Source organism: Colletes latitarsis, chromosome 2 (assembly GCF_051014445.1).
Source record: "Colletes latitarsis isolate SP2378_abdomen chromosome 2, iyColLati1, whole genome shotgun sequence".
Classification (NCBI taxonomy): Eukaryota; Metazoa; Arthropoda; class Insecta; order Hymenoptera; family Colletidae; genus Colletes; species Colletes latitarsis.
In genome coordinates, this window is record NC_135135.1 from 8137391 (window position 1) to 8161302 (window position 23912).

Below are 23912 nucleotides of genomic sequence, written 5' to 3' on the forward strand. Positions count from 1 at the left end.
AGAAGCAGAATGTAAATGAAAATTTTGATATCTCCTAACGCTAACGTATACTTAAAACCTATGATAAGAACCGAGTGTAATATATTATTATAGGTTGCTTTCATATTTATTATTATTATCATTTGGTCTTCAAACTAAAAAAAAAATAAAGAAACTTCATTTGTATAAAGTTCGACTCTTTGTTTCAGGAATAGCAAATTGAATTATTTTTTTATTTTATTAAATACTGTAACTGTAGTATCTTCTTTTATCTTCTAAAATTATAATCTGTGTTATAGATTTCTATTTAATAAAACAAAATTGATTTTTGAATAACATTGAAAATGCTCAACAAATAAAATGTAAATATGACAGTTATATTTCCCCTATTGGAAGAGTTTTATATTTAACATTTTTCTCGAAAATGGTATGTTTTAAAAATGTTTAGATTTAATATAGTGTGTTTTAGAATGGCTAGTATAATGCTTTGTTTTTTAGAAAATCGATTTTGAAAATTTATCGATTATACGTGTAACAAAATAGAGCTTCAATTACTGTAAGTAGAAATAACAATTACTGGTCAGACGCGTTGTATTCAATCCTTATCACACCCAACAATTTTTTAAATTCAATTTTCTCGAAAACGAAGCAATGTTCGAAGAAATTTTATTCTACACTTTCGACGTATTTTATCTTGTAGAATTAGTTTTTGTTCAATTATATCACTCATTCTTGGATACCTCGTATACAGGGTGTTCGACCACCCATGGGAAAAATTTTAATGGGGGATTCTAGAGGCCAAAATATGACGAAAATCAAGAATACCAATTTGCTGATGAAGGCTTCGTTAAAAAGTTATTAACGTTTAAAGATCCGACCGTACTGAATTTTTTTTCTCGAAAATGCGCAAGATTTCGGGGGTATGTCTACTCATAAAAAAAGATTGTAATTGACTCCTGGAAATGAAAATAACTTTCCAGAACGATTTGAAATTTTTTTTTTTCGCCGAAGAATATAGGCACCTACCCTCTGTCGATTTTTATTAAAAATTCGTTTTTCATTTTTAATAAATTTGTTTGACGCCCTGCAGAAAAGTTACCTAATACTTTTTTGTAGGTACCCATGAGTTCTACTTCAGAAAAAAGTTTCACTGAAATATATTCACAATTGTAGGAGTTATGGCTGTTTGAAAATTGGACCATTTTTATGGGGTTTTTCTCATTTTACAAGGCTAAGGACCAACTTTTCGAATATTTTTGCGATTTGTACATATTCTCCACCAAAATACGCGTAGTTTGCTTTTTTAAACATTAAAATCGTCCAATCCGTTCAGAAGTTATGACGTTTTAAAGATATGCATGAAAGTTTAGGGAAGCATTTCTGGCCAGAAATTTGATTTTCGGTAAGGAATTTTTTTCTCGAATCTGGATAGGATTTCGGGGGTATGTGTAATGACCAAAAATGATTGTAATTGATCCCCGCAATGGAAAATAATTTTTTTAGAATGATTTGAAAAATTTTTTTTTCGCCGAAAAATTTCAGCACCTACCCGATTTTTTTTCTCGAAACTGGATAGGATTTTGGGGGTATGTGTATTCACCAAAAATGGTCGTAATTAATCGAAAATAATTTTTCCAGAACGAATTGAAATGTTTGAATGTAATTGTTAATAAGTTTTTAACGAAGCCTCCATCAACAAATTGTTATTCTTCATTTTCGTCTTATTTTGGCCTCTAGAATCCTGTATTAAAATTTTTTCCAGGGGTGGCTGAACGCCCTGTATACAGGGTGTTACAACCTGAGGAAGTGGACCGAATATCTGACCATATATTAATATTTCTACTTACACCAAAGTCCGGGCTATTTCAAAACGTCAATATAAACATTACATATGAAAAATTCGTTTAAAGTCAATAAATATACACATATATTTGCAATATCTACACTCTGTGTTGATATACGTATTTAAATATTCCGTCAGGAGATGAATATAAATATTGCCCGTTGATCATAACGTCGCAATTATTTCGTCGTTTTTCCCCCCTCGATATTCGAGAAAGCGCATTATATTTCGTTTCATTCAGAGTACCAATACCGTAGGAAAAAATACTAACGCACGAAAGAAGATTTTGTCCCGCGGGTGAACGAAGAGGGATCTGGTGGTAACAGAAGAGCCTGACGACGTCTTGATGTAATTATCTTGGCTTCATCCTTCTTCCGCACAAATTTCCCGCTCTTTATCCGCTGTCTACCGAGCTTTTAGTGACGAGCGAGCCTTCGTCCTGGAAATACGAGACTTTCGGGGTTTCTTAGGAGTCTTCTCTCTCGCGGTTAAGTGGGCTGTTTAGGGATCCCATTGAAACGAGGAAATCACGATCCCTCTGGTAACATCGGGGAACTAAAACTCTCAGGAAAATTACTTGTTTCGACCGTTCATTAAGTAAAAGGAAATAGCTTGTACACTATTAATTTAATTTATAATTTCCATTAATCTTAACAGCTGACTTCTATGCTGATGATAAAAGAAGACTTTCCATAAAATACTCCTCTACGTATTTAAAGTAATTGTTCGTTTCCAGAATTTTTGGTAGATCTAATATGTTTTTAAATTTATATCTACCAGAACCTATGCCAATAATCGGGTACAAGAGCACTCCTTTCCATATTTCATTTTCGATGCATTTGTAACATCGCAAAATTGCTTTTGACCCATGCTCTTTGGATCAATATTCAAACTAAACTTTCCGGTAAATCGAAAGTTAAGAAAGTGATTCCCGGAGATCACTTTGTACGATTGCCAAGTTTTGAATGTCAAATGAACGGAGGCAACACAGCTGAATTGGCTATTCCTCTTAGTTACGCCGATAGACCCGTCGGTAGCGCTGACCCAACAAACCTTATCGTAAACGTGACTGGAATCTGGTCGACTCTCGTTTTGGAGTCAAATCTTAGTAATCAACGAAAGATTATGGCGAAGACCATACCTTCACGAACGTATAATACCGGGAAATCTCAGGAATCTAGAGTAATTAGTTTCCACGAAATATATTCTGCGATCCTATTTTGCATTCTTCTTAGTTTCTGATGTACAGGGCAACCCTGGGAGAAATTTTAATGGGAGATTATAGAGGTCAAAATAGGACGAAAATCAAGAATATCGATTTTTTGATTGAGGTCTTCGTTAAAAAGTTATTAAAAAATTATTAAAAAATTTCAAATCGTTCTAAAAAAATTATTTTTGGTTGCGGCAGTCAATTACAATCATTTTTTGTCATTAGACATACCTCCGAAATCCTACCCACTTTCGAGAAAAAAATTCAGAAAGGTGGATAAATTTTTCGACGCAAAAGAAGAAATTTCAAATCGTTTTAAAAAAATTATTTTTGGTTGCGGGGGTAGATTGCAATCATTTTTGGTCATTATACATACTCCCGAAATTCTACGTACTTTTGTGAAAAAAATTCTTTACCGAAACTACAATGTCTGACCCTGACATTCTGATTCCCCTGAAATTTTAGAAAGTTTCAAATCGTTTTGGGAAAATTATTTTCGATTGCGGGGGTCAATTAGTCATTTTTGGTGAATAGAGATACCCCCGAAATCCTACGCATTTTCGAGAAAAAAATTCAATACTGGCGGTACTTTAAACGTTAATAACTTTTTAACGAAGCCTCCATTAACAAATTGGTATTCTTGATTTTCGTCCTATTTTGGCCTCTAGAATCTCCCATTACAATTTTTCCAAGGGTTGGCCGAACACCCTGTATAATTGTATAAATTATTACAATCGAAAAATATTTTGATAACAATTGTTAGATCCTTTGTTTACGATTTTTATTTTTTAACTATTCTCATATGGCATAAATAAATTTTAACTTCGTAGTACGAATTTGTACGTTTACCTCTGTTTCACTATTTTTATTTTTGTTTGAAGAAAAAGAGAATCGATTCTTACAGTATTATATAATGGACAGTGATCATTAACTGTAATAGTATTTAAATATAATCACTTATATTTTTCTATGATATTAACTAAAATTGTGACCATCTTTTACCAAAGATAATTTTATTTATTTGTGTCAATTTTTTACGGTTACTGTACACCCTTTAACGAATTCTTTCCGACACTCTGTACGTCTGAGAGGGAACTTGTAACACCGTAGCGTTGAAAATCTCATTTGTATAGCGAAGGTTCGACAGCAACGATGTTAGAACGAACGAAGCATTCGATAAGAGGAGTGAAAAGGAATTATGAACGCACTATGGCTTCGTTTAGTGAACGAAAATAGAAACATGAAGTCTATGCGTTCACTATAACTAGTCGAGGCTTTCGAATAATTTATAGATACTACAATGTTCCATTGAACAGAGTATTTTAACAAGTTTCGTCTTTTTTTTACGTCTTCCCTTTTATTCGAATAATAGATGACAAGTAAAATCAAACTGATAGCATTTTATTGGCGTCGTTTATTCTATTAAATCATCGCTTGTATAATTTTCTGTTCGATCAATCCCAGGTACAGTATTATTTAATTAAACGTTGGCTGTCACGGTGGTCACCGGTGACCGTCAGTTCAAACCAACAATTCTTAACTCGTTCACAGCGAGCCCTTGGTACTTGCAAAATATCGAATAACGTTACAATTATTAGAATTTCTATAAAAAGCGAGCACACCATTGACCTATCGACTGCATATTTTTTTCACGTTATAGATTAAACAAATGTCGAGGATATCTTTAGACGTGACAAACTGTCGTGAAAACTGACATGTTAATACGAATTGAATCAGTAAATTCGTTGTTCGAACTGTTATCTGGATAAAAATAATTCTCATTCCTGGACTACTTATTTATACCGAATTGTTAACATTTAAATTAACAAATATCTGAATTGTGAATCTAATGGAACGAAATTTATAAAATGTCACCGACCATAAAGGGTTAAAATTCGACCCTCTACCTTAACAATGCACTTAGAAATGCGCCTCGAGCGTCGTAGAGAATAGTTTTAACGAGAGATAATGGATGAAATGAAAATGCACTTCCACTTTGATGAAATTAGAGAAATCAGTACGCTGTGTGTGATCTAAACGGTGCAACGGGTGGGTGTGGGATGTTCCGTGGCGGTAAAGAGACACTTCTGAAGCCGTTTCACGCAATTTACGTGACTCATAAAGATTTGTACGTCGTAGCTTTCACGACAGTAAGGGGCGGCGGTGTTGTGTATTTTTAAAGAGAATTCCCGTGTTTGTGTTCTCAGAGAAACGTGGGTGGTTCCCCGCCGTCAGCGTGGAGGGAAGAAATCGATCCAGAAAACAGCATGTCACAATATCACCGAACAAACATCAGGACGTCAACGATAGCGGTAGGTGCATTAACAACATGCTAAACGTATAGGATGATTTGCCAGAAATAGTATAATTAATTGACTGGGTTCCACTCGAACTGTCCAGCGAGCCAGAAGCTCCATTGTGTCGATCGTGAAAGTATTAACGTGGCTTCGAACAAACTAAAATAAAATATATTATCGGGTAAATTAAAATAACTGCCGATAACGATATATTTTAACGCAAAATCAGTAACTGAGCTAAAAGGGGGAGGAAATATCGAGCACATAGGGGTTGGAATTAATTAGAAGTTATACAGGGTGTTCGGCCACCCCTGGGAAAAATTTTAATGGAAGATTTTAGAGGCCAAAATAAGACGAAAATCAAGAATTTCAATTTCTTGACTGAGGCTTTATTAATAAGTTGTTAAAAAATTAAATTAAATAATTTCAAATCATTCTCGAAAAATTATTTTCGGTTGCGGGGGTCAATTACAATCATTTTTGGTGATGACACATACCCTTGAATTCCTACCCACTTTCGCGAGAAAAATTCTTTTCCGAAAATACAATGCCTGACCCTGACATTCAGATTCCTCTGAAATTTCAAAAAGTTTCGAATTATGCGGGAAAAAATATTTTTGATTACGATGGTCAATTATAATAATTTCTGGTCAATAGACATACTCCCGAAATCCTACGCACTTCCGAGAAAAAAATTCTTTAACGAAAATATAATTTCCGGTCAGAAATGCTTCCTTGAAATTTCATGTAAATGTTCAAACTATCACAACACCTGAACAAATTGGACGATTTTAATGTTTCAAAAAGCAATCAACGCGTATTTTAGTGACGAATATGTAGAAATTCCAAAAATATTTGAAAAGTTGATCCTTGATACCGCAAAATGAGAAAAACCCCATAAAAATGGTCCAATTTTCAAACAGCCATAACTCCTACAATTGTGAATATATTTCAATGAAACTTTTTTCTGAAGTGGAGCTCATGAGTACTTACAAAAAAGTATTAAACAACTTTTCTGTAGGGCGTCTTTCAAAATTACGAAAAATGAAAAATGAATTTTTAAGAAAAATCGACAGGGGTTAGGTGCCTAAATTTTTCGACAAAATTAAAAAATTTTAAATCGGTCTAAAAAAATTATTTTTGGTTGTAGGGGTCAATTATAATCATTTTTGGTCAATAGACATACCCTCAAAATCCTGTGCATTTTCGAGAAAAAAATTCAGTACGAGCGGAACTTTAAACGTTAATAACTTCTTAACGAAGCCTCCATCGACAAATTGGTATTCTTGATTTTCGTTTTATTTTGGCCTCTAGAATCGCTCATGTAAATTTTTTCAGGGGTGCTCAAACACCCTGTATTTATTTAATCAATGTATCTTTCTCTGTACTTATAATCTATCGATCAGAGTATTATCTATTTCTCATTTTATTTTTAAAGACTTTCAAGTGCGTCCTTGGCTCAGTCATTTTTAAGAATTGATTTATCGCATTTGGAAAATATAGAAATATTCGAATCAAAGTCAGAAAAGTTTCCAACGAAAGTTTTATTTTTAACAATTTAATATCTATCGTTGTCTTCTTGCATATTTTGAATTCTGAGGGAGGTACTCGAGTCATTGCAAGCTTCAACCAACAGGAACGCGAGGCCAAGTTTTACTTAGCGAAACGAATAATAATATTTTTTACCGTTTGACAATTTTGTTATCAAAAGTTTCGTTGTGTAACTGAGAAGTGCATTGTGGAATTTACACAAACGATACAACGCTTTCTATGGAAATATTATCGTATATTTAATCGTGAAAAATAAAAAAAATCGTGAAACGCAGTGAGTGCAAATCTCACTCTATTAACTCACTCTACGGAAACGGAAAGAGTAGTCTGCGTTTTCGTTTTCCCGGAATGACCAGGCACGAAAATTAAATAGGAAATGTTACTACCTCGCCTTGTCAAATATCAAAGGCCACTAAAAAAGGAGCTGCGGTGAACCTGTTAATTAGAGACATTAACCTGCTGGCACTGCCAACGGTGTCTTTCAAATTCAAGTACTTTATGAGTTTACAACTTACGGGGGACCGCCTGCAAGCGACAGGCGAAATTTTCACCAACGTTATTCGAGGATACGGTTCCATACATACGAGTGCTCATTAAATTTGCAACCCCATTATACCATACGTGTTTGGAATCATCCAATAAAATATTTCATCTATATTTTCGAATCAGCGAACGCATATTAGTTTCTATCAGTTTCGTATAAAAGGAATAATAAAAATTTTATGAAACGTATACGTAGGTGGAAATACCATATATTTTGACGTTTTTAAAAATTGCATAGCAAAATAAATTGTATTATCATCGATCCTTCAGATTCCGTTATTGTAGATAGCGAGTTTCGAGAATTGTAAGATCTTTGAAATATTTTGGGTGAATTTATGCATTAAGAGAATTTTATTCCGTATAGAAATTTTGTAATGGCTATTATCATAGATATTTGTAATAACAATGGTCTGAAAACATTCTTAAACGTTTTTTAAAATTGCAAGTTAGTTTCAGAAATAAATTTACATTCACGGATAATGCAGATAAATATTTCATAAATAATGCAAGAAATTGCAAGTTAGTTTTAGAAATTAATTTTAAATATTTCTTTTTAATATTTTGGAAATTCAATGGTTACATTTTAAGCGATGTGTTTTGTTGTAACTATCACTAAAATTTCAAAATGTATACTTTTTTTTAAACATACTGATAATAAATATATTAATTTTGTTTTCTTAAACCATGTGACAGAAATCGAATTGGTAATTCAGGAAGCTCTTCAAAATCTATTGTCTTCCTCAATTCACTTTTCATAATGTTTAGAGATTTTTTCAAGGGACACTTTAATAGTACTTTAATATTTTTTTAATCGTTTAAAAAAAAGTTAAATTATTTTTATAAATCAATTATGTCACGTGATATTCACGACAGGATTTTTCTCCATAACTCAATAATTTAACATTGAGTCACCTTGATATATTTCATTTCAATTACAATTAAAATCACAAAAACTACAATATTTTCCTAGAACATTCTGATGCTTATCGCATCCACTTTGTTCTCTCGGAACACGACAAAAATCGAGTTACAATTTTAAAAAGTTTCGGAAGCCCCTATCCTCGTCAGTTCAATTTCCATTGCGCTTAATATTCTTCCCAGTGGAAATTTTCATAGACAATTGGAACAACGTTAAAATGAAACAATTCTTAAACGTTTTTAAAGTGCCTAATTGTGATCGTAAATCGTTTACATTAACGAAAGCATTTTTTTTTGGACCTTTTTAATAAATTGAGAGTGGAAAGATTAAATTTCAAGAATGCTTTCGTAAGCGATGATAGAAAACCATCTTGATGATTGATATATGTTGTTTTAATGATAACTAAAATTTAAGGACATGTAATTAAAAAAAATACTATTATTTATGAAATCTTAGGACACGTGACAAAAAACGAGTTGGAATTTTAAAAAGATTCAGACACTCCTATCCTTATTAGTTTAATTTCTATTGGGTTTAAAATTTTCCCCAATGGAAACTTTTATAGATTGTTGGAACAACCCTAAAATGAAATAATTCTTAATCGTTTTCAAAGGGCCTAATTGTGATCGTAAATCGCTTATATTAACGAAAGTATTTTTTTTGAGCCTTTCTAATAATTTGGGCGTGCTCAATGTGTTTTAACTAAAATTTAAGGACATGTAATTTAAAAAAAAAAATACTATTATTTATGAAATATTATAAATAGTATTGTTTTTGTGCCTTTCTAATAATTTGAAGGTGCTCAATGTGTTTCAACTAAAATTTAAGGACATGAAATCTTTTTTAGGGCACATGATAAAAATTGAGTTAGAATTTTAAAAAGTTTCGGACACTTCTATCCTTGTCAGTGCAATTTCTATTGGGTTTAAAATTTTTCCCAATGGAAGTTTTCATACATAGTTGGAACTACACTAAAATAGAACAATTCTTAATCGTTTTCAAGGGGTCTAATTGTGATCGTAAATCGTTTATATTAACGAAAGTAGTTCTTTTATGTCTTTCTAATAATTTGAGGGTGTTCAATGTGCTTCAACTAAAATTTTAGAACGTGTAATATTTAAAAAGAATACTGTCATTTATGAGATCGATCTTAGGGCACTTGACAGAAAACGAGTTAGAATTTTAAAAAGTATCAGACACTCCTACCCTTGTCAGTGCAATTTCCATTGGGTTTAAAATTTTTCCCAATGGAAATTTTTATAGATTGTTCGAACAATGCTAGATTGGAACAATTGTTAAACATTTTTAAAGTGTCTAGTTGTGATCGTAAGTCGTTTATATTAACGAAAGTAGTTCTTTTAAGTCTTTCTAATAATTTGAGGGTGTTCAATGTGCTTCAACTAAAATTTAAGAACGTGTAATATTTTTTAAAAATACTTATATTTATGAAATTGATCTTGTTTGTTCAGGGCACGTGACAAAAATCGAGTTGGAGCTGGAGGAGGCTCCGGACGCTGTTCTCGTCGGCTCGATGCCGTCAGAATTGGATGCCACGGCGGAAATCAATTCCACCTACCCTAACGGTGAGTGGAAAATCTCGGACGGCTCAGGAGACCGATGATACTTGTTCGAGATTTGAAAGTTTTACACGGTCCGTGACTCCCGGTACGTCTCGACATTTCGAAACCATGGTACGGCTGTTAGATCGATGAGATTAATGGCTCTTTCAGACCTTTCCGCAGTGACGCGAGATTTTCGCGCTTCAATGAACCGCGTTTAATTAAGCAAACGCTACTGAATTTGCATCTCTATGTGCACTCCATTGAAGTATGCCGCGCAGAAAGTACCGGGAGCCGTTTAATTCCAAATTAATATACAATCCTAATAACGGAACTAGTTTCTGAAGCAAATTTCTAACGGCGGCATGTAAATTCGCCAATTTTAAATAATTCGATTGCCCGCGGCGTTCCAAAGAACAGTGTTCAGGGCTCGAAGGATAGGGTTCGTTCAATGGGGTTAACAAATCATCGTTGATCGTATAATTAATGTTATTCGAGTACAATTATTTTATACTCGCGAGAATAATATGATGATTATGGAGTATACTGTAATCCTGTAATGCGGAAAAAGAAGATAAACGTCATACATATATGTACAGTGGTAAGTAATGGAAAATGGACGAAATATTAATTATGGTTCGTAGTAACATTATTTTCGTAAAATATTCTGTATATCGTTCATACTAATGGAAATAAACTGTTACATTTGGTTATTTAGATCCATCTATTCGATATACTGAATAAATGGCTGCATCGTGGATTTTTTTGCAAGAGTAGCATTTTATGTTTACATTTTTGTTCGTCGTTATTATATGAAACATGAAAAAATTCTAGGTTGGTACCAGAGTGTAAAACATATTTTTGTGAGACACTGCCTCTTGTATAATAAATACATTAGTATACAATAAGGAAATTCATATAATTAGTCAAATTCAAGTAGAATTGCTTACGCTAAAAAAATTTTATACAGGGTGTTTGGCCATTCCTGGGAAAAATTGTAATGGGAGCTTCTAGAGGTCAGAATAAGACGAAAATTAAGAATACCAATTTGTCGATGATGGCTTCGTTAAAAAGTTATAGAAACATTTCCGGCCACACAGTATATTTTCGGTAAAGAATTTTTGTTCTCGAATGTACGTAGGATTTCGGGGATATGTGTATTCACCAAAAATGATTGTAATTGACCCCCGCAACTGAAAATAATTTTTCCAGAATGATCTGAAACTTCTCAATTTTCAGGATAACAGACAGTTATGGTCAGACATTATATTTTCAGTAATGAATTTTTTTCTCGAAAATGCGGAGGATTTTGAGGGTATGTCTATTCACCAAAAATGATTGCAATTAACTCTTGCAATTGAAAATAATTTTTTCAGAATGACTTGAATATTTTTAATATCGTCGAAAAATTTGTCTGCCTATTCGAATTTTTTTCTCGAAACTGAGTAAAATTTCGAGGGTATGTCTATTCACCAAAAATGATTGTAATTGACCCCCGTAACTGAAAATAGTTTTTCGAGAATGATTTGAAATTTTTTTTTTCGCCGAAAAATTTAGGCACCGACTCACTCGTCGATTTTTCTCAAAAATTCGTTTTTCATTTTTAATAAATTTGTTTGACGTCCTACGGAAATTTTGTTTAGTACTTTTTTGTAGGTATCCATGCGTTCTACTTCCCTACTAAATTTGAATGAGATACGTTCACTATTGTAGGAGTTATGGTCGTTTGAAAATTGCACCATTATTATTAGGTTTTTCTCTCTTTACGAGGTTAAGGAACAACTTTTCGAATATTGTTAGAATTTCTATATATTCTTCACCAAAATACGCGTTGTTAGCCTTTAGAAACATTAAAATTCCCCAATTCGTTCAGGAATTATGACATTTTAAAGATTCGCATGAAATTTCAGGGAAGCATTTCTGATCTCAAATTAGATTTTCAGTAATGAATTTTTTTCTCGAAAGTGCGTAGGATTTCGAGGGTATGTCTACTCACCAAAAATGATTGTAATCGACTCCTCCAACTAAGAGTAATTTTTTCAGAATGATTTGAAATTTTTTAATAACTTTTTAACGAAGCCTCAATCGAGAAATTGATAATCTTGATTTTCGTTTTATTTTGGCCTCCAGAATCTCCCATTAAAATTTTTCCCAGTAGTGGCCGGACACCCTGTATACTTGAATCTGTTCGTAATATTAAAAATATCTCAAACTATAAAAGGATTAACTTAGTATTTAAAATAATTCCATTTGAAAATCACATCATGCAACGACCAATTTTAAATTACAAACAATGGTGAAACATATTCCTATAGCGGCAAAATAATTCTTATAATTATTAAGATTTTGGTAGAATTGTTTGTGTTAAAAATTTGACGTGCTTGGATCTGTTAGAACGGAGAAAAATGTTTTGGTTTGAAAAGAGTCAACGACGTCTTAAGGTTGAAAACAATTTAATTTATTGGATTCAAAATGTATTCGTAACCAAAGTATCAACGATTAAAGCGAGTGGAAACTTTAGAAATTGAAAAATTAGTTTTTCATTTAAATTTCGATATCTCTAAACTGGAGAGTCAGATCGACATAAACAAAAACCATTTCACCAGTATCTGAATTATGAAGGAAACACTAGTAGCTTAGGAACTACACGTATCTAAAGTTTTAGTATTTTTAATACGTGTTGACAGATTTTTGTTAAGACGGAGAGTGGAATTTAAAAAATTAGGTAGAATTGTTTATGTTAAAAATTTGTCGTGCTTGAATCTGTTAGAACGAGGAAAAATGTTTTGAAAACAATTTAATTTGTTGAATTCAAAATGTATTCGTAACCAAAGTATTGACGATTAAAGCGAGCGGAGACTTTAGAAATTGAAAAATTAGTTTTTCATTTAAATTACTATATTCTCAAACTGGAGTCAGATCGACATAAACAAAAACCATTTCACCAGTATCTGAATTATGAAGGAAACACTATTAGCTTAGGAACTACACGTGTCTAAAGTTTTAGTATTTTTAATACGTGTTGATAGATTTTTGTTAAGACGGAGAGTGGAATTTTAAAAATTAGGTAGAATTGTTTATGTTAAAAATTTGACGTGCTTGGATCTGTTAGAACGGAGAAAAATGTTTTGGTTTGGAAAGAGTCAACGACGTCTTAAGGTTGAAAACAATTTAATTTATTGGATTCAAAATGTATTCGTAACCGAAGTATCGACGATTAAAGCGAGCGGAGCAACGGTTATTTCTGGTTATCCCATTAACTGGGCTTCTTCGCTTTAGAGTGGACGCCTGCTTTGCATGCTAACTACATAAACGAGCCTCGGTAGCGCATAACGTCTGACCCATGTGATCCGATTCTCCTTTACAGATGCCATACTCCACACACATACCGCGTGTTTACAATTGTTCAGTGTCCGTTTATACAATGACTCCGTCGGTGTCTCCAAAGACAATTTCCATATTACTCGTTTAACTCCAAAGCCCACAGTTTCGAACGTTTTCTCACGAGACGCGTATAATGTAGACGTATACCTCACTAATTATTATACAACAGGGAAAGCGTAGAATAAAATTTTGCCACGCGGGACTTTGGTTTCCAGAAAATTGGACTTTGATAATTAATTCCATATACGTGGATTACAGTACGATCTGACTCCATTTTGGAGATATCGTAATTTAAATGAAAAACTAATTTTTCAATTTCCAAAGTCTCCGCTCGCTTTAATCGTCGACACTTCGGTTACTAATACATTTTAAATCCAACAAATTAAATTGTTTTCAACCTTAAAACGTCGTTGACCCTTTTCAAACCAAAACATTTTTCTTCGTTCTAACAGATCCAAGCACGTCAAACTTTTAACACAAACAATTCTACCAAAATCTTAATAATTATAAGAATTTTTTTATCGCTGTAATGAAAACTCAACTCACGATAATATATTTAATACACGAGAAGCAACAGCTTATAGGAATATGTTTCACTATTATTTGTAATTTAAAATTGGTCGTTGCGTGATTCAATTATCTCGGAAAGGAAGCATTCTAATAATATTTAATTTTATGCCGCGTCAATCAAATTCAGCATGAATTGCTAACAAATGATATTTAAGAGTTCTATAATTTCAATTTTTTTTATAGAATTAATTCATCACTGTGAAAACGTTATAATAACGATGAATTAATTTGTGAAAATAAATGAATAAGGATTCCACGAACGCAGTGAGACAAAAATTAAATTTGAAACATTATATGAGAATGCAAAATGATGGAACTAAATAAATTAGATTTATATCAAAATCCTGAGTTCTCCGTTTGGTTGAAAATTAAAAAGACGTTTGTTTTCGTTTAACACAATGATATTCACACAATTTATTTATTTATAATATTGCGTTCGGTTAATATTATTGTTAATAATTGCAACTTTTGTTGCAGGCATTCCGGGGTCAGGAACAGTGGTGGTCAGAGCCGAAGAAGCTCTGATCGTTATTTTGGTGCTGTTTCTCTGGGCAGCTGCGATTGCTCTATTCTTCAATCGATGGGGGAAGATTAGGATGTTGGAACCGTATCAGCCTAAGTTCCAACAACAACACAGACCAAGTTGTACCACGATCGAGCCAAATCAACTTCAGGTAGATTTCCTGTTGCAATATTTATTTGTGCACTTCACTTGTTTATGCTAACAGGCAGTTGAAAAAGGAACGGAAAGATTAATGTATAACGATGAAAAAGCGATGATCGAAGCACGGAGAATGTAATACGATTTTAAAAATATGTGGCTTGGAAACAGGTACGAATTTAAAAAAAGAAATCACATTATACTTGACAATAGCGATCGATCGAATTCTTAAATTTGAATGAGTTTTATTATAAAGGGTGTTCGACCACCCCTGGGAAAAATTGTAATGGGAGATTCTAGAGGCCCAAATAAGACGAAAATCAAGGATACTAATTTGTTGATTGAGGCCTCGTTAGAGAGTTATAGAAACATTTCCGACCACACAGTATATTTTCGGTAAAGAATTTTTTTCTCGTAAGTGCGTAGGATTTCGAGGGTATGTGTATTGACCAAAAATGATTATAATTGACCCCTGCAACTAAAAATAATTTTTCCAGAACGATTTGAAATTTTTTATTTTTGTCGACTTTAGGCACCTACTCCCCGGCGATTTTTCTTAAAAATTCGTTTTTCATTTTTAGTCATTTTGTTTGACGCCCGAAAGAAAAGTCGTCTAATACTTTTTTGTGGGTATCCGTGAACTCTAGTTCTCCCCAAAATTTCAATGAAATATATTCACTATTGTAGGAGTTATGACTGTTTGAATATTGGACCTTTTGTATGAGGTTTTTCTCATTTTGCGGAGTTAAGTAATAACTTTTCGAATATTTTTGGAATTTCTACATATTCTTCACTAAAATACGCGTCGTTTGCATTTTGAAACATTAAAATCGTCCAATCCGGTCAGAAGTTATGATATTTTAAACATTTGCATGAAATTTCCGGGGTACATTTCTGGCCATACATTATATTTTCGTTTAGGAATTTTTTTCTCGAAAGTGTGTAGGATTTCAAAGGTATGTCTATTGACCAGAAATGATTGTAATTGACCCCCGCAACCGAAAACAATTTTTCCCAAATGATTTGAAACTTTTTTAAATTTCAGGGGAATCGGAATTTCACGGTCAGACATTGTATTTTCGGTAAAGAATTTTTCTCCCGAAAGTGCATAGGAATTCGAGGGTATGCCTATCCACCAAAAATGATTGTAATTTACCCCTGCAATCGAAAACAATTTTTCCCGAATGATTTGGAATTTTTTAATTTAATTTTTTATAACTTTTTAACGAAGCCTCAATCAAGAAATCGATATTCTTGATTTTCGTCTTATTTTGGTCTCTAGAATCTCAGATTAAAATTTTTGTCAGGAGTGGCCGAATACCTTGTATAAATAGTGTCTTGTTAGTTTTCAACGTTTTCAAAGTAAAGGTATATTTTAGTTTTCTTATTTATTTTTTTAAACAGAGACCCTAAGTGTTATAATTAAAATAATGTTATAGGATAATAATTATTATCTCGACTAAAATGTTTTTAGTTACTGTATAACAATTTTAAGCAATCGGTTTAATTGCTTGTAATAAATATATTTATGTTATATATATTATTCTACTTATTCTACCATGATTTATTTTACGTTATTGATACTGGTTGTTAATAATTTGGATCGAAAGTTTTGTTATTGTCAATAGCGAAACAAACAATTTGGAAGTATTTCTGATGCAAGATATTTTATAAAATATGATTCGTTTCGCTTTATCGCTTCATCGTGATGTTTAATATGGATTTAATGAAATTAATTGGCGAGTTAAAGATCGATAAGCTAGATTTGGTAATATAAAATCCACTCGATATTAATTTGGTGGAAAACAATAAATAAAACTTGCAACGTGATTTAAAGGTTTACCAGTGGCAAATGAAACTTGTCGTGGGAAATAAATTAATATTTCTTTGTATAATTCTGTATAATTTTAAAAGCAGTTGTGTAGTTTATTTTTAGCATTATACGGTTGTAAATTCTTTCGAAAAATGAAATAACCTCGTAGTGAAAAGAACGTTAACAAATTTTTTAAATAAATTTCCCCTCGCATACATTAATAATTAAATACATTATCACAGACTAAAGTATATTTCGTAGACATTCTCCCACATATTTACCAATGTCATAAATTATAATTTTGAAATATACGCGACAAACGAGTCGACAAAGCGTTGTAATTATGTAAAATACAAATAATATTCATAAGCCTCTCGAGACCACTTCAGATAACTTCGTAAAAACGATCGACGCTTTTGTTTGTATCGGTCCAATCATTCAATTATGCTACTTGAGCCGAAGATTTATCGGTTCTAAGAGTGTCAGTTATATTTCGGTCCAAATGGTTCCATAATGTATTCGGGCAGATTAAGGCCAAGGCCTTTGGGATAACCAAGGCAGCAATTCGGTATCCTGTTCGCCAAAAATTAGTGTACGCCTGCAACACTGTAGAAAGGGTTAAGTGTCTAATATCTCGACAAGCTTTCGTAGATTGCGTCGCGATACGTTGATATATCGTTTCTCCTTTAAAGCGTTTTCAGCGCAAGGTAAACTGCCCGTTCCGGGGGCTGAAAAACGACCATCTTCTTGCGGTTTCTGCAAACAATGCGATCCCACGGCAATGCTGTTTTTCGTGGTTCTAGTGATCGTGATAAGTTGTTCGCAATTTCCAGCGGAAGATATTAGGATACACGGCTCTGGAATAACGACTGAAATTCTACACATGCATTCGATTCGTTTAACACTTTGAATGCCACTTCACCTATACAGGGTGTTCGGCCACGTCTGGGAAAAATGTTAATGGGAGATTCTAGAGGCAAAAATAGGACGAAAATCAAGAATATAAATTTCTTGAATGAGGCTTTGTTAAAGAGTTATTAAAAAAATAAATTAGAAAAATTTTAAATCATTCGGGAAAAATTATTTTTGATTACGGTGATCAATTACAATCATTTTTGGTGAATAGATATACCCTCGAATTCCTACGCACTTTCGAGAAAAAAATTCTTTACTGAAAATAAAATGTCTGACCCTGATATTCCGATTCCCCTGAAATTTCAAAAAGTTTCAAATTATGCGGGAAAAATTATTTTTGATTACGGTGGTCAATTACAATCATTTTTGGCGAATAGGCATACCCCCGAAATCTTACCCGCTTTCGAGAAAAAAATTCGAGAAGCTGTGAGATAAAATTAAAAAATTCCAAATCTCTCTGAAAAAAATTATTTTTGGCTGTAGGGGTCAATTATAATTATTTTTGGTCAATGAACATACCCGCGAAATCCTAACTATTTTCGAGAAAAAAATTCCTCGCCGAAAATATAATTTCAGACCAGAAATGTCACCCGAAAATTTGTTGCGTATCTTTAAAACGTCATAACTTTTGAACGGATTGGAGGATTTTAATGTTTCCAACGGCAAACAACATGTATTTTGGTAAAGAATATATAGGAATTCTAACAATATTGAAGAAGTTGTTCCTTAACCCCGAAAAGTTAGAAAACCGCCATAAAAATGGTCCCATTTTCATTCAGCCATAACTGCTGCAATAGTGAATATATTTCAATGAAACTTTTTTCTGATGTGGAACTCATGGGTACCTACAAAAAAGTATTAGACAATTTTTCTATAGGGCGTGAAGCAAAATTACTACAAATCAAAAACTAATTTTCAAGAAAAATCGACAGGAGGTAAGGTGCCTAAATTTTCTGGCGCAATTGAAAAATTTGAAATCATTCTGGAAAAATTATTTTCGATTGCAGGGGTCAATTGGAATAATTTTTGGTGAATAGACATACCCTCAAAATCCTATGTACTTTCGAGAAAAAAATTCAGTACGGACGGAACTCTAAACGTTAATAACTTCTTAACGAAGCCTCATCAATAAATTGGTATTCTTAATTTTCGTTTTGTTTTGGCCTCTAGAATCGCTCATGTAAATTTTTCCCAGGTGTGGCCGAACACCCTGTATATGGCTGACAGGATTTACCATTATGATACTAGAAAAATTAACTCTCAAGTTAAGGCGTTGAGGGAAATAAATTTGGATAGAATTTGTGAATTTTAGCAAGGTTACAAAAATAAGTACTGAAACAAATTTTAGGTTATGTAGCTTACAATGAATTATGTAGCTTATGTAGCTTATTCTGAAATTGAAATTTTACTTTTACAGAATATTATACGGTTTTGATCTGACAGTGATCATGTTAAGGGGAACAGGCAGTCAGATTGAACCTTTTTGTAAGGGCTTATTAAAGAATAAAATGGTTAGGTATAACTAATTTCTCTTTTACACGATGTTTTAGTAGCTTAAAATGTATACGAGTAGAAATTTTTTATCGCAAAATCTCGTCAAACAACCATGTAACGAGTACTTACTCAAATAAAAATTATTTCTATTTTGCAGTGATTTCTCTTCTCCAGATGAAGCGAATCTAATGTAAAAAACGGCAAAATACTCTATACGTATTTAAACATTAATAAAAATCAAAATTATGAAAATAGCGAATTAAATACTTAAATACTAATAAATCCATACTTTTCACCTCAGCGTTATGAAACCTTAGCATTTAATTTCTGAATAGCCTGTTTCCCTTAAATTCATGCATTTCATTCTAAATAAATTCGACCGTAACGTTTTTACAAAAAGTGATTTAACCCCTTAGTGCCCTTTCCCTTATTTAACCCCATCTTTCTAGAAATTTGTTTTCCGTTGATTACGATGTTGTATCTTAACGTTAATAATAATTCTTTTCGCGAGTTATTCGATACGGAATCCAGTGATTCCCTGTGACAGCGTCCTGTATTGTTGCAATATATTTTTAGAAATTCACGATCCTTTCTCTCGAATCATTTCCTCTAGGCGATTTCCTACGGTTTCTCGATTTTTCGTCCTACGTCTTTGGTAAAATATAAATCGAAAGAACGGGAACGCGGTACAAATGGGAACGGAAATCGCTTCGTTCGATCTTGCGCTACGGAAGACGGGGCTTCTTTCGATCGGTAACCGGCCGAGAAATTATATAGGAGACCGCTTACACGAAACCTCTACGATTTTCAATCAAGATCGCCAGTTTCGTGGTAGCGTGGGAACCTTTTCCGATACGACTTCGGCCACGATGGTGGTGGGCCGTTTCTGAAATTGGCGACTCTCTGAATCCTGGACAGGCCTTGAATCGTTGGAAACGTACGATCACGAAATAGAGTCTTCCCTTGACCGATACACGGTCACCGTTCCACGTACAGAATGCACTAACTTAAAGCAAGATTTCACGTACCATGGAATTTTACGAAAATCAGTAAAAGTCTCGTTCGACGACACCCAAACTTCTTTGATTTTTCAATAAAATGTTGCTCGATGCTGTTCTCTAGCACATTGTTTAAAATTATTTATATTTAATATGAATTACGATACCCACTATAATGCTTGAAGATTGTTGTACGAAATTAATTTTGCATCTCCAGATATTAAGTGTTTTAGAAAAGTTACAGTTTTCAGAAAAAAAATGAAAAAATGTTCAAACTGCAATAGACAATACAACAAATTTTGTTACTTTCATAGTGAATTAAAGTGAATAAAATTTATGTACTGGATGTGACCTTTAAATATACATTAGTTTTCAGTGATTCGTGCTCTTAGAATGTGCCCATTCTGAAAGGGTTAAATATGCTTTGTACTGTCTATTCCAATTAGGGTAGGTAAAAAAATCAATTATCGTCAGGCTTCTGGACTTTACGGCTAATGTGTGCTTTTCATTTGTACCGTGTAATTATGTTCGTACCGTTAGCGTAGTTTCGATAAAAGGTGTGGATCCTGTGCCGTATTTGGCAATATGCAAAGTGCACTGTAACGGTTTTTCCAACCCTCCATGAAGCTGTGAATAACGTAAATTATTGGAATCTAGTTTGGACATCAGCTTTGCGCGATGTGACCGAGGAAATATCCGGATTACACGCCCTATTCATGTTCGCGGATGCTCGTATGGTGCATTGCGCGTATGGGCGTATGTCATCCAAGAGAGTTATGTAGCACACATCCTTGCTTCGCTCGAATATCACGTATGAACGAAAACGCAGTCCGGTGCTCGAGATTTATAACTGAACACAGTGGAGCAGAACAACTCAGGCTCTCTAGTTCGTCCCGTGAAGCATTTTTACGGTATAAAAACATCTTAATCAATAAATAATACAAAAAAGTTTCTATATGTGAAAAAGATCTGAAAGATACCTAATGCTGCTCAACTTCATAATTAAAAAATTAATGAAAGTTTTTATATTTTTTCGTGACAAAGTAGTCGTTTAAATGATAGAAAAAACTTGTTTTCTATCACTTTAACACTAAACCTATCGACACTTCATGTATATCCATTCCTACATTGGTTAAATGATCTGTTTTTCCTTTTGTCTCTTACGAGGTACTCTTAATGTTTGCATTATACGTATAGAATATTGTGTTTTGAAGTTTATTCGTTAGATACCTTTCTCTTTTATATCGCGTATCTTTTCATAAAGCGTTTGTTTTAAAAATCTGTTAAAAAATATTCAACAATTTTACTCGGAGTGTGCATACTTAATACTTAAACTTCATACGTCCGTAAAATGAATTTTGTTTCAAGTCGTTACCGTAGTTAATTCCGGAGAAAACAATTATTTACGAAAAACAGCTGGCTAATAATTACGCAAATATTCTGCATACAAATTTGAATTCATTTTTAATTAAATAAAAAATTTATAATGCAGTTTTATCGCATGCCAGTTGCATAATCAATAGGTGTTGCTAAAACTTCTTTGGGTATATAGCGTCAAAGTAAATAACAAAATAAACCTAGAAGACAGCATAAATAATAATACTTGATATGCTCATCGAATAGGGGGTGAAATGCCCTTTAAAATGAGCGTTCGTTCAAGTCGATAGCATAATTAGTTCCGGAGATATAAGGGTCCGAAGTGTTTGTTTACTTTCTTACTACGGTCTTGTTAAGGTCGTTGACCGCACGTGCTCGTAGTAAATAGTAAATCTACGTCTCTCATGTACGAGAGAGAGAAAGGCTCAACGCGTTAGACGGAGACAGAGATAGTCGAATTAGAAAAATTACCTTTTACATAAATTACGATATCTCAGAAACGGAAAGTCGGATCGATATAAACGAAAAATTATTTTAAAGGGGAAGCTTCCTCGCTTCTAATGATGATTCAATTATAGATAAATCACGAGTAGTTTCGAAATTGCACGCGTTTAAAGTTTGTGTACTTTACACTACTTTAGGATTCACAGAGGGATCATACGGAAATTAAAAAATTAACTTTCCATTTAAATTACGATATTTCCAAAATGGAAAGTCAGATCGACATAAACAAAGAACCATTTTAAAGGGGAAGCTTCCTCGCTTCCAATGATGGCTCAGTTATATAGAAAACATGAGTGGTTTCGCAACTGCACGCGTCTAAAGTTTCATTATTATTCATTATTGAAAACAAATATTTTTTTTCAATTCTGCATAAGTAACTCAATTTTCATGAAAAATATAAATGTATGTATAACAGAAAACAAAAAAAAACAGAAAATATTATTCTAATTTAACGCAACCTTAATTTAATAAATTATAATTTGTTTATATTTTCTCATGTAAAGTCACTATAGTTCATTATTTTAAGCTGTGGGAGTACAGTGTTGTACAAAGGTTTTCGCAATTTTTTTATCGTGTTAAAGCGAAACCATGTTATAGAATGCCGTGTTGTAGGAGGTGCCTATCTGTATATAGATTTTGAAGCTTTGAAGTATTATCAGTTTACAAAAAAAAAAAAAAAAACAATGGTGTTCTCAAATAAAAGTTTAATCGAATTTTGCCCACGGATCATCGTTTTCTGGTCCACAGTGAGTCGAGCGGATAAAGTAAACCGATCTACCATCGACTCGTAACGATTCCTTCCCCTGTTCGCAGACTCGTCGCACGTACTCCAAGTGCAACGTCCTCTGCGCGGACGAGTTGGCCTGCGTGGCGGGTCAGTCGCGACCCAGACAGAACAGCGTGTTCATCGGTTCGAGCGCCTCGTTGCTCCCAGGATCCCAGGGTACTCCGCGTCGCACGAAGAGCGCGTTCGACCTGCAATCGTTGTTCCTGCCCGAGTGTATCGCGCAGGAGGGCACCGATCAGGACGCGTCGAGGGGTTTCAAAGCGGCGAACGAGTCCACGAAACTGTTACAGTGCGACCGTAGGACCAGTGTCTGCCAATCGGACAGAAACGACGCGTCCAAGTCCTCGTTTGGTCGCGATCGAGGCATGAGCATCTGCTACCTCGACGCCGGCCAGAAGCCGTGGCACCGCGACCGAGGCATGAGCATTTGTCAGTTCGATCGTATGGACGTGCTGGCGCGACCGTTGCAGAGAGATCGCGGCGGCAGCATTTGCCATTTCGACAGAATGGACGTTCTGGCCAGACCGTTGCAGCGCGATCGCACGGGCAGCGCCTATCACTTCGATAGAACGGACGTCCTGGCCAGACCGAGTCTCTCTACCGTCAAGTCTCTGCTGAGAGAGAGACGGGTGAGCATCTGCAATTTCTCGGAGAAGGACGAGGCGGCGAGGATCGGTCAAACGGACAGGCGTTCGAGCATCGGGAACATCGACAAGATCGAGAAGGATAGATCCGCGACGGAGCAGGCTGAGAGGCAAGGGATATTCGCCAAGTGCACGCTCAAAGATAGAAAGACCAGCTATCATCTCGATCAGCCGTCTTGCAGCAAGACCTCCGACGTCGTGTTCGGATACAAGGCCACTTGCGTGTAGCGCGCGAGAACCGATGCGTCGCGGGAAGACAATGGCGCGATACGGCTCGTCGAACGAATTTTTGTCGACGACGGTGCATATCGACGGTTCTCGACGCACGGTTGATGTATCATTCGGTCGCTGGAGCAACCGAACGTGTCTACTTTGTCGATATTTCGTTTTATTCGCACCGAACGATGTAATATTAACCCCTTCCCGTACTTTAACGAGTCTGACCCGCGACAAAGATTTTGGCCCAAACGTAAACATCACGAGCCAGGCTCGCGGACAGCAAATCACGATCGTGATTGAGTTTTAGTTCCTATCAGTACGCCACAAGAGTCGGTCACGATTTTTATAATCTCTGCTACACAGCAGTTTAGCATCAGTCTGGTCTGTTTACCGCGCGTTGACGCCTGCCGTTTGAAGAACTCGTCGAGTTAAATGGTACGTGAAGGGGTTAAACGCGAAAACACTTTGCTATTTTACGAAAGTTCGTCGGGTCGGGATTGGTTTGATATTTAATCGCATATTGCATCGAGAAATTTTAAAGATTGGGTTTGTTTTATAGTTTTACCGGTTGGACGTCGAAAAGGTGCATCTTCTAAGTATCATCTTGTATTAGGTTGGGGAAGAAGAAATCCATTATTGTTCATC

The 23912-nt window shown here is 34.3% G+C and overlaps 1 protein-coding gene across 1 annotated transcript in view; it reads left to right on the forward strand.

Moving 5' to 3' along the window:
* The window catches only part of LOC143348847 (uncharacterized), a 56820-nt gene extending 33150 nt beyond the window's left edge, over positions 1-23670 (forward strand). Inside the window, exons 2-5 of the mRNA XM_076779519.1 lie at positions 5240-5344; positions 9812-9925; positions 14333-14529; positions 22431-23670. Coding sequence (XP_076635634.1) covers positions 9874-9925; positions 14333-14529; positions 22431-23276 — 1095 coding nt within the window. The 5' untranslated portion in view covers positions 5240-5344; positions 9812-9873 and the 3' untranslated portion in view covers positions 23277-23670. The remainder of the gene's footprint in view (positions 1-5239; positions 5345-9811; positions 9926-14332; positions 14530-22430) is intronic.
* Positions 23671-23912: the final 242 nt, after the last annotated feature.